This window comes from Nyctereutes procyonoides, unplaced genomic scaffold (assembly GCF_905146905.1).
Source record: "Nyctereutes procyonoides isolate TBG_1078 unplaced genomic scaffold, NYPRO_anot_genome, whole genome shotgun sequence".
Lineage (NCBI taxonomy): Eukaryota > Metazoa > Chordata > Mammalia > Carnivora > Canidae > Nyctereutes > Nyctereutes procyonoides.
In genome coordinates this window covers 57,831,628-57,842,812 of record NW_026575131.1, presented here as the reverse complement: position 1 = coordinate 57,842,812, position 11,185 = coordinate 57,831,628, and the positions used below count along the sequence as shown (strand labels likewise).

The window sequence follows — 11,185 nt, the reverse complement described above, 5'->3', positions numbered from 1 at the left end:
TCCCCTGCGCCCGCGGGGAACGCTGGGATGCCGGCGGCCGCCCACGGCGGCCCCGCCCTCTCTCCGGGACAGGGGCGGGGCTGCGTCCGGTCCGGGTGTTTTGCATATCATCCCCCAGAAGCCTTCGCGGCTGCCAAGCCCTTCTTGGGGGATCGCATGAGTCCACATTTGAGGGTTCGGGCGCGGCCAGAGACACCCAAAGCAAGCACGACACCAGGAGATACTCACTCACATGGAGGTGTGGGAAGATCGCGGCGAGCGCGGATACACAGGGTGGGCCTAACTGTAAAGTCATTTCATTTTTGGGCTTTAAATAGCCGTGCGCGACACCGCAGGTTCGTGCTCGCTTCGGCAGCACATATACTAAAATTGGAATGATACAGAGAAGATTAGCATGGCCCCTGCGCAAGGATGACACGCAAATTCGTGAAGCGTTCCATATTTTTGGCCACGCGAGCGAGGCCTGGCGCCGGGCAGGCGAGGGGAGCCCACCCCGGAGGCACCAAGGCCCCCCAGGGGAGCCCAGCTGGGGTCCTGCGCTGACCCCCGGGGCCCCACAGTGAGGGGAGGGGGCCCAGGGCCCTTGCTGCACTGCAGCCCCCCCCCCCAACCCAGCGCCGGGGACCCTCCAGCTGTGGCCTCCCGCCCCGCGGGCATCACCCAGGTCCCACCCGACGCCCTAGGGGACCCCCCCAGCCCTGCATCATGTGACACCCCCTGCGGCCCCCCAGGGGTCAGTCCTGCACGGAGGAGCGGGTCCCCCGGGGTCAGGGCGGAAGGCAGCCAGTGACCTCCCCAGGCCCCCTTGCCGGGTTCCCACCCGAAGCCCAGATTCCTGACATACGAACACGTGTAGACTCGACACCCTTATGTCAAGTTGGCTGCTCGACTGCGTCACACGGCTTAACCTGTTCCGCGCTGACGGCACATCTAAGGGCGCTGAGGGGCCTTCCAGAAGGACAGGAGGCCCCGGGAGCCAGGTGTCCCCGCCCCATAAGGTCGCCCGGCCAGGTGGGGCGTCGGGACTTGAACCCGGGCTCCAAGTGGGGGCGCTCAGGGCAAGGACTCCCACGGAGTTATGTGGCCAGTTTCGAAAATTACAATATCCTAAGCTTCCGGATCCCGGGGTTTTGAGTTTTGAGTTTTGGGATGTCTGAGTCTGGATTTCTCGGGTGCCGGGAGGCTGAGTGTCCGGAACCCAGGCCGGCAAACGATCTTCTGTTAAAAAAAAGCCGAAAAAGCCGGTATTCTCGGCCTCGGAGCCCAGGGAGTGTCCGCGCACCACGCACCACGGTAACACGCGCGGCCGTGAATGACCGGACGCCGGAGGGGGGGGGGGATGACAAAACTTTAATATTACGTGGTTCCGCGTGCTGCACGAGAGGATTGTTTTCAACCGCCTAAAAATGTATAAAACATCGTGAGGGCAAGGGTCATACCAAAAGAAAAAAAAGATTCTGGAATCCGGACCTGGCCCAGGATCCAGAGGAGGCCGCGGCCACAGAAACGGGAGGCTGAGCACACACGCGGCCTTAAGCTTTAGGCCCATCGCAAGGAGTGAAAGAGGACGGTGGCGGCCCGAGCGGCAGGGACCGGCCACCGGCAAACACTGCGTCCCAGCCTCCCCCGGACAGACCCCGCACCCTGCACCGTGCACCGCGCACCCACACCGGGACAACCTACCCGAGCAGGAACCCCCACGCCTGCCCAGGCCGGTCCACGCCGCTCTGGGATCCGACAAAGGTCATCTTAAGTCGGGGTGAACGGGCCTAACGGAAGGAGGCCTTCGCCGCCCGGCGGACAGCGCGCTGGGAGGGCTGCTGGGACCGGGGCCTCGGGACATCGCATCCTCTCCTCCGCATCCTGAGTGTCCCTAGAGTCAGGTGGCTGGCCAGGCCGAGGACACCCAGGGCCCCGCAAGCTGTGGCAGGGGCGCAGGGCGCAGGTTCAGGCACCACCGCCACCGCCTCTGCTGGGCACGGCTCCCCCTGACACCCGCACCCTGCAGGACCTGTCCCGGGGGCCCCCATGTCACGGCGCCCCCCACCTGGACGGCAGCGGCCGGGGTGTTCCCCACTGAGAGCCGCGCCGCCTCATCCGTGACCCCCCGCAATGCACTGGCTCCCCTTCTGCAGATAAGGAAACTGAGGCCCAAGGCCCACCCACAGAGGATGCCAGGCAGAGACCCTGTGGGTACCTGGGGAGGGGGACCAGGGAGGACCAGGGGACCAGGAGGTGCGCGGCCGGGGAGGGGGCAGGGAGAGTGGCCTGGAGCCCTCACAGGGCCAGCAGCCGCTGGGCAGGGGCCAGACTCCTACACCTGCTTTAAAACCCCAGCTCCCGTGCCCCCTCCCGGGGACCCCCCGCTGCCGCTGCCGCTGCCCTCCGCTCCCTGCGCCCTCCTCAGGCTCTCCTCTGTCCTGCACGTGCTCCCGGGGCACGCGTGGGAGTCCGCGCCCAGCCCCGTGTTTCCGGGGACCCGCGGGGCCGCACCTGAGGTCTCCTGTGAACCCGCCTGGCAATGGACGGGTCCAGAAGCCGCGTGGGGAAGCATCGGAGGGGGAGTCGTGGGCATGGATGGATGAGTGAGTGAGTTACTAAGTGAATTCATTCATTCATTCATTCATTCATTCTTGTATCTGTACAAGCCCGCTGCGTTGAGCACCAAGTGAGCACCAAGTGTGTGCCTGGCCCGGGACCCTGGGCAGCCTCAGCCCCAGGACACCCCTTGACCTCCAGTGTCCCTTCTAGTCGCTCCCGTTCCCAAACCCCCACCCAGGGGGAGGGGGGAAGGGGGACACTCCCGCCGCGGCCTGTCCCAGCCCCTGTGACCTCCACGTGCTTTGAGCCACCGACAGTGTCTTCAGGTCTTCGCACCTTTGGTTCTGCCAGGAACGCTGTGCTTGTGGGCTGGCGAACTCCTACTCACCCGCCGCAGCCCCAGCGCCAAGGCCCCTGGCTGCGGGCCACCACCGCGCTGTGCGAGCTCCCGGCAAGGGGGGACCCGAGGGGTCCTCCTCCGCGCCCCGGCGGGGGTGGTCAGAGACCCGCCCGACAGTGTGTCCTCCCCCATCGCGGCGCGCAGGGGCGCAGGGGTGAGGCGGGCCGGGCCGGGCGGGGCGGGGGTCGCGGCGAGGGGCTCAGGAAGTCGGGCGGCAGGAATCCGGCGCGGCGCGGCCTTATAAGGGCAAGAGCGCGCGGCCCAATGAGCGGCGGGGGCGTGGCGCCCGCCCCGAGCCCCGCCGAGCCCCGTCCCAGCCGCAGCCCGGCCCGGCCCGTCCCGTCCCGCCGGCCATGAGCTCGACGCAGTTCAACAAGGGGCCCTCGTACGGGCTGTCGGCCGAGGTCAAGAACCGGGTGAGTGAGGGCGCGCCCCCGGGGCGCTCGGCTGTGCAGGGTCCCCCCGGCTCCGCGCGCTTGGGGAGCCCAAGGCAGAGGGGCGCCCCAAGGTCCACCTCCGGCACCTGCGGGCGCGGCCCAGGGGGAGGCTGGAGGGGGCTCGCCCTGTGTCCTCACCCGACCTGAGCGGGGTCTCCGGGGGTCCCCTGCCTGCCCCAGGGTCATCCCACAGCGCAGGGTTTCTAACCTGGAACCCCCGGAGGGGCTGCGAGAGCCCCGTTGACCTGGCCGAGAGGGGCCGGCCCTGCGGGGGTCACACAGCAGGTCCCTCCGAGGGCAGGCGGCGGGGTGGCCCCAGACCCCCGGACACGCCCTGGGCCGGTGGCTCGCCGCCCTTCCAGCCCCCCCCTGTCCCTCCCCCCCCCCCCCGTCATCCCTGCGGGGCAGACGCCGCCACCGGAATGTGGCCCCCAGGAGCCTGCCTGGGCCTGTGGAGGGCAGAGCCCTGCGGGGGGACAGGCCACTGCCCCCGCCCCCGGGATCATGCACAGGAGGGACGTGCGGGGCCTCTGAGCTCCCGGGAGCCCCCCTCCACCCCTTCTGACGGAAGAGAGAGGCTGAGGCTGGGGAACCACAGCTGGGTCGCCCGGCAAGCTCCAGAACCTTCCGTCAACACGCTCTCCTCCACGCCAGCGATAATTGCGTGGGGTGAACGTTTACCCGCCGGCTGGCGGCTCGGGGACTGGGGGGCCGCCCCGCCCGACAGCAGGGAAGTCTAAGAGCCCCACGGTGTGTTCACGGGGCGCAGAGATGTCACAGCTGCCCAGGGCCACACAGCCTGCGGGGGGCAGAGTCGGGACGCCCGCCACGGCCGGCTGCCTCTGAGGGCCACCTGTCCTGGCGGGCAGCCCCCTGCGTCTCCCGCGGGGCAGCAGGAAGTGGGTGGCACCCCAGCCGGGGCGCAGGCGGCTTCCGCAGACGCGCGGGGTGGGCTGGGGCGAGCTGAGACCTGCTCCGTCTGGGACGCGGAGGTCGGGAGGCTCCCTGCCACCGGCCGTGGCCTGCGGGGCTGGAGGACGGACGGACGGGCAGGGCGGGGGCAGGCCCGCTGGGTCCCTGGGGCCGCACACCCACGCCCTGTCCGCGTCCGGGCTACTTAAGAGGACCTGGAGACCTCTGGAGGCCCCTGCCTGGCCCTGGGTGCCTCCGTTTACCCCTGGCGGCTGGCGGTCCCTGAGCAGTCACTGGATTTCCTGCTGGCTGGGGGGTGGGGGGGCTCTAGACCTCTGGGAACAGCTGGTCCCGATTTAGCAGGGAGGCAGCAGCTGCATTCCTGGCAGTTTGTGGCCGCGTGGAATGTGCTGAAGGCCGGCTGGACGGCGGGGGGGGGCAGTAGGGGGGACAACGGTGGGGTGGGGACAGGAAGGCGGTGGTAGCGGCCTTGGTCCAGGACCCCATTCCCTGGGAGCCCTGGGGACCCAGCCCAGCCGTGCAGGTGGCCAGGTGGCCAGGTGGCCGCACCCGCTGCCGGGCTGCCTCAAGCTCAGCTTCTCACTGTTCCGGGCAGGGGGCAGGGCTGCGGGGCTGCGGAACCAGGAGGCGGAGGCCTGGGCCGGGAGGCGGGCGGCTCACGTTAGCGGGCCTGCCCTCCCCGCCTTTGTCTCCTCCGCACTCAGGTCAGCTCAGCCCCATCCCAGGCCCTGGGCTTTATATGCGGGAACCAACAGGTGGGGCTCCTGAAGCAGACATCGACGGGGAAACTGAGGCACGGGGAGAGGTCATAAGGAAGTTAGGAGCAGAGCTGAGAGTAGGAGTTGGGTCTGCAGGCGGTGGCTCTGGGGTCCTAGTCCCCGGGAGGGGGCGGAAGGACGGCAGGGGAGAGCGTCCGGGGCCGGGACCTATGTGGGCCACGGTGCGTGGGCTGTGGGCTGATGCGCAGGGAGCCCACTGCCCGGGACAGTCCGCAGCTGAACGGGGCCGGACCCGCCCCTTAGCCCCGCTCCGGGCCTCCCTGCCTTCCTGGCCCGTGGTGCCCGGAGGGAACGGGTGCACCCGTGTCTGTGGGTGGGGGCTGTGCCGACGGCGGCGTGAGCACGGACTGTGCACACCGCACCCAGCCGGGCGGCCAAGTGACGGGGTGGGTCAGAAGCACGGCGGCGTGCGGTGTAAGGACAAGAGCTGGAGGCGGCGGGGCCTCGGGGTCCGAGGAGGGCTTCATGGCCGGGCAGTCAGGGAGGCCCGCTCCAAGGAGGTGACCTCCAGGCTGGACGGCTGACAGCACTCAAGGGACCCAGCTGTGCAAAGGCCCTGGGGCAGCAACTGGTGTGCTCGGTTCAAGGAACAGAGAAGGCTTTGGTGGTTCCTCAGTAGGTTAGAGTTACCGTGCGGCCTAGCTCCTCGCTCTGCTCCCGCAAGAACTGAAACCTTACGCATGGACGTTCACGCAGTTCCACTCACAGTAGCCAAAAGGCAGAAACAACCCAGGTGTCCATGGACGAGGGGATAAACACGTGCCCATCCACGCACGGGCACGTGCCCCGGCCGCGAGCAGGAGCGAGGCACCCACACTGCACCGGGGACAGACCCAAGCCCCCGATGCTCAGGGAGGGAACCAGACACAGCAGGCCCCACGGGGTGGAGTCCACGCGTGTGACACGTCTAGGACCGGCTCGTCCACAGACAGGGAGGGGGCTCGGGGGGGTCGGGGGTAAATGAGAGTGATGAGGCCAGGGTTTCCTTTGAGGGTGATGGAATGTTCTGGAACTAGACCAAGGTGATGGTTGCACAACATGGTGAGTGTATTTAAAACCACTGAACTGTTCCCTTTCAAATAGTTAAAATGGGGGCGCCGGGGGGCCCAGTTGGTGAAGCGTCCGATCCCGGGGTCCTGGGAACGAGCGGGGTCTCTCCAGTAAATAAAATCTTTCAAAAAACAAAACAGTCAAAAAAAATAAAATAAAATAAAATAAAAATAAAAAAAAAAAAAACAAACAAAAACAAAACAGTCAAGGTGGTGAGCGTCACGTGCATCTCACGACAATTTCCGGACGGGGCAGGGACGGCGTGCAGGGGTGCCAGGGGCTGAGGGGCCACGGGGCTGTGCTGCCCGCCACTTGGTGCCCCTGCAAGTGGCTGATGGGCGGGAGACAGGGCGCGTCTGCGTGGCAGGGGGGGGTGTCCACGCCCAGGGTTGTCCCTGTGCCCAAGACGACGGGAGGAGAAACGGGGCGGGGCGGGGCAGGGCGGTCCCTGGGGCGCGTGGAGTCCCTTGTGCTTGGAGCTCCCCGGGGCTGCCGCTGCCCCGGCCTCACCGCGACCCTGTGCCCCCCGCTCCATCCAGCTGCTGTCCAAGTATGACCCCCAGAAGGAGGCGGAGCTCCGCAGCTGGATCGAGGGGCTCACGGGCCTCTCCATCGGGCCCGACTTCCAGAAAGGTCTGAAGGACGGAGTCATCTTGTGCACGTGAGTGCTGGCTGCCTGGGGGTCTGCCTGGGGGTCTGCGCTGTCCCCAGGACCGGGCTCGGTGTCTCTGGCTGCTTGTCCCGTGACTGCTTGGCCCAGGCTCCGGGACGGCGAGCATCCTCCCTCCCCGGGGTGGGAGAGCCTCCCCCCCGGGGAAGCCTGCGTTGCAGGAGGACACTGAGGCCCGGGGAGAGGCGGTGGGGCCGCTCGGGAAGGCGTGAGGGCGGCCAAGGGTCGTGGTTGGGTCCCTGAGGGGCCTCTGCGCTGATGGAGCCCCCCCCCCCCCAGACTCATGAACAAGCTGCAGCCAGGCTCCGTCCCCAAGATCAACCGCTCCCTGCAGAACTGGCACCAGGTGAGGGTCGGCGGGTGGGACGAGGCGGGGCCCGGGGACCGCACCGGCCGCAGGCGCCTCACGCTCGTCCCCGCCTCCCCAGCTGGAAAACCTGTCCACCTTCATCAAGGCCATGGTCAGCTACGGCATGAACCCCGTGGACCTGTTCGAGGCCAACGACCTGTTTGAGAGCGGGAACATGACCCAGGTGCAGGTGTCTCTTCTCGCCCTGGCGGGGAAGGTGAGGCCCGGGGCCCCGCCGCGGCCCTCGCGGATTCACAGACACCTGTGGTTCGTTCCCCTGGCGACCCCGCGGAGCACCCAAGGCGCCAGGCGCTCGGGACTCGGGGCGAACGGGGCGACACAGCCCACCCTCTTACGGGTTTGCCGTTGGAGGGGAGGAAGCAGGCGATGAAGAAATCTGTTAGTTAAAAAAAAAGCTTAATAGTTTAGAGCAGTTTCAGGTTCACAGCAGACTCGAGAGGAAGGTGCCGAGGTCCCCCCGGGGCCTCCGGGCCCCACAGGCGCGCAGCACCCGCCCTCCCTGCCAGAGCGCTCCCGGCGCCGGAATCGGGGAGCCTCGGGGGTGCGGCGCCACCAGCCGGAGCCCCGACTTCCCGCCAGGCCTCACCTTCGCCCCCCACAGGTGATAGGTCAGTTAGAGATTGTGAGAAGCAGCCTGAGGAAGGTGAATCGGGCCAACGCGTGGGGTCTGGCGCCCCGGGAGGGTTGGAGCAGCTGCTGAACGCGGCCCTCGGGAGCACCGGGGCTGACGCGGGGGCAGGGGCGGCCAGGGAGGGCCACGCGTCGGGAGCAGGCGGGTAGCAGGTCGTGATGGAAGGGGGCAGCGGCTGGCTGCGAGGACGCCTCCCAGAAGCCCCGTCCCGCGCCCCCCCTGGGGCGAGGTGGCCGGTGGCAGGTGGGCCGACCCCCAGGGACGCACGGTCTGGGCGGCTGCCCCTCCCCGGTACTCCCGGTACTCCCAGCACCCCTCCCCTTCAGGCCAAGACGAAGGGGCTGCAGAGCGGCGTGGACATTGGGGTCAAATACTCGGAGAAGCAGGAGCGCAACTTCGACGACGCCACCATGAAGGCGGGCCATTGCGTCATCGGGCTCCAGGTGGGTTCTGGGTGGTGCGGGGATGGGACCCAGGCCCAGGGCAGGGTCTAGAGGCCTGGGGGCGGCAGCCTGACCTCTCCCGCCTGCCTCCCTGCAGATGGGCACCAACAAATGTGCCAGCCAGTCGGGCATGACGGCCTACGGCACCCGAAGGCATCTGTACGACCCCAAGAACCATATCCTGCCCCCCATGGACCACTCAACCATCAGCCTCCAGATGGGCACAAACAAGTGTGCCAGCCAGGTGGGGCCCCCGGCCCTCCCGCCCCCAGCCCCGTGGGCATGCTTGGCCCCGTGCCTGCCTCCCGCGGACGGTCCCGCTCTGGATTTGTCCCTACCTCGCTGTGCGTCCCCGGGGCAGTCACTGCGGGCTCTGTGCCTCACTTTCCCTCGGAGGACTGCCTAGGGGCCCGTCCATCTCTGACATGTTCACATCCTGTGATTCTCACTTGTCCTGCCACATTGCAGATCTTGGAACTCCCGGGTGCCTGGGGGCCCTCGCCCCCCCCCCCGGGGGAGCTCCCCGGCGGGCAGGGGGAGCTGGACCCAGACGCCGCTGGTTCCCAGGGAGATGCGCTCCGCACGGAGGCAGAGAGGCGAGGGTGTCCGAGCAGGGCTGGCCAGGCCCCGCAGAGCTTGTGCCCCGTGCAAGGACAGGAGCGGACGGTGGGGACTCGGCCTCCACTGCCCCGTCCCTTCGCAGCCCTGAAGCGCTCTCCTCCCTCCCCAGGTGGGCATGACGGCTCCCGGGACCCGGCGGCACATCTATGACACCAAGCTGGGGACGGACAAGTGCGACAACTCCTCCATGTCCCTGCAGATGGGCTACACTCAGGGCGCCAACCAGAGTGGCCAGGTCTTCGGCTTGGGCCGGCAGATCTACGACCCCAAGTACTGCCCGCAGGGCCCGGTGGCGGATGGGGCTGCAGGGGCTGCAGGCGGCGGCCCAGACCCCGGGGAGGCCCCGGAGTGCACCCCCTACCCTCAGGAGGAGACCGACTACTGAGGCGCCCTGCGGGGGCCTCCCCACGTCAGTCTGGGCGGTTGCGGGGTTCTTCTGTTTTTCGTCTTGATTTTCTCCTTGTCTGCGCGCTGCCTGCCCAAGGCCCGTGGGGCAGGGGTGAGGGGCACACGGGGGTCTGCCTGCCAAGGTTCCCGCCGCAGATGTCCCAGCAGGCTTTGGGCTGAGCCGTGGGGGTGGGGGGAGAAAGACACCCCGGCAGGCGGGGACCAGCCCTGAATGGTTTCCGGTTGCTTCTCCTTCTCTTCCCTTTTCTCTGATCAGTTTGTGGTTTCTGTACCCGCAGAAGTTTCAGGCAGTTTTAATGAAAGAAAAATGTTTTTTTGCAGGGCAGTTGTGGGGGTGGGGGTGGAAGGAAGTGGAGGGCTGGCCCCGGCCTGAATCACTTGAGGGCTTGTAAGGGACTGGATTTCTCTAGCACTCCCCCCAGGGGCTGGTGGGGAAACTGAGGCCCGGCAGGACGACAGAGTTCTGAGTGGTTGAGGCAAAGCCACCAGAGCTCCCCCTCCGCCCCACCCCTGCCCCCCCGACTTGTCCTCATTCCTCTGCCAAGTACTGCACAGGGACCCCCAGCGGAGGTCCTCCCCGGGGACTGGCCCCATCCAGCAGCCCAGGGACCAAGAGATAATGTGAAATGTGACTGTGGACCAAAGGCAATAAAAACCTCTTTTTAGGAAGAAACGGCTGGTGGAGTTGGAGTGTGTGTGTGTGTGTGTGGGGGGCGGTTAGCTTGGATGGGGGGGAGGGAGGGTTCTGGGGCCCTGGGGTGGGGAGACCAGCCTCCAGCGGATCCTCCCCACGGCCTCGGAGGAGCTGAGGCCCAGGGCGGGCAGGTGAGTGCGGGCCTGACATTCCAGGTGAAGAAGGGATCGGAGCGTCAGGACCTGGGTCCTGGGTCGGGGGGGAAAGAGCTGGACCTCCCGGCTGCTTGGAAAGGAGGTGGGGAGCCCGACTCGCAGCTCCCCGTGCCCGCCTCTGCTTGTGCCACTCCCTGCGCGGGAGGGAGACGCCCGGCGGACTCCTATTCATCCTCGGAGCCCCAACAGCAAGGCCCCGCTCGGGGATCTGCGGGTCCATGCGCTCGGGCCCTCCCCACCCCGAGCTTCCGGAACGGGGTCTGGAGGTGACCCCAAACTGCCGTGACCGTTCGGACCCAGGAGCTCCCCTGAGAATGCTGGGCCCCTCCCCCTCCGTCGCGTCGCCACTGTAGGGACCGGAGGAGTCCCTGTGGGTGGGGCAAGGGCTGGCCGGTGGAACCGCACTGTGCGGACCGACACACGGGAGTCACCGGGCGGTCGCAGGGTCATGGGGCGAGTCTGGCCAGGAGCGGGGCTCCCCCCGCGGGCAGTGGGAGAAAGGAGCGGCGGCGCGTCCGAGGGCGGCCACCAGCGCCCCACGGTGACGCAGCAAGAGAGAGCGGTCCCTTTAAGAAACCCGGCTCCGCACGGGCCCGCCCCCCCGCGCGCGCGGCTCCCGCAGGCCCGGCCTGTGAGTGGCGGGGGCGGCGGCCAATAGCAGCGCGAGGGGCGGGGCTTCGGGCCGGGGGACCGGCCTCGGGGGCCGTAGAGCCAGCGCGGGACTCGCCTCTTAAAGGGGCCGAAATCCGGGGCGGCCGTCCCGGCGGAGGGAAGGCGGCTAGAGGGGGGCTGGAAAGGTGAAGTCTCCCGGGGGGCGGGGCGGGGGAGGAGACTCGAGGATTCCCGGGGCGCGGGAGGGCAGCGGGTCCCCTGGGAATGGGCGGGTGAGGGCAGAGCGCAGACCCGCGCTCACCTTCACGGCGGCAGGTGGACCCCGGATCCTGGGGGGGGGGGAGGCGGCTCACCTGAGAGGGGCCCGCCGCCGTGCACCTGCAGCCCCCCGGCCCCAGCTCCCTCCGGATGGAGCAGAGCCCTGCAGTGGAGGTCGGGGGC

The 11,185-nt window shown here is 68.1% G+C and overlaps 1 protein-coding gene and 1 non-coding gene across 2 annotated transcripts; both read left to right on the top strand.

The window, feature by feature from the left end:
- Positions 1–339: 339 nt before the first annotated feature.
- Positions 340–446, top strand: LOC129522625 (U6 spliceosomal RNA). Its single transcript, XR_008666926.1, has one exon. It is a non-coding gene; the product is annotated as a U6 spliceosomal RNA (small nuclear RNA).
- Positions 447–3,213: 2,767 nt separating this feature from the next.
- On the top strand, positions 3,214–9,956 carry CNN2 (calponin 2). Its single transcript, XM_055343090.1, has 7 exons — positions 3,214–3,357; positions 6,680–6,801; positions 7,090–7,156; positions 7,239–7,376; positions 8,138–8,254; positions 8,352–8,498; positions 8,985–9,956. The coding sequence occupies exons 1-7, from the start codon at positions 3,295–3,297 to the stop codon at positions 9,258–9,260; spliced, it is 930 nt and encodes a 309-aa protein (XP_055199065.1). The 5' UTR covers positions 3,214–3,294; the 3' UTR covers positions 9,261–9,956.
- Positions 9,957–11,185: the final 1,229 nt, after the last annotated feature.

What these genes read in the sequence shown, in the direction of transcription:
- CNN2 (XM_055343090.1), top strand. Translation starts at nt 3,295, where the DNA reads ATGAGCTCGACGCAGTTCAACAAGGGGCCCTCGTACGGGCTGTCGGCC. An exon ending in ATTGCGTCATCGGGCTCCAG is followed by an intron (nt 8,255 to 8,351) that starts GTGGGTTCTGGG and finishes GCCTCCCTGCAG; the next exon opens with ATGGGCACCAACAAATGTGC. An exon ending in CAAACAAGTGTGCCAGCCAG is followed by an intron (nt 8,499 to 8,984) that starts GTGGGGCCCCCG and finishes CTCCCTCCCCAG; the next exon opens with GTGGGCATGACGGCTCCCGG.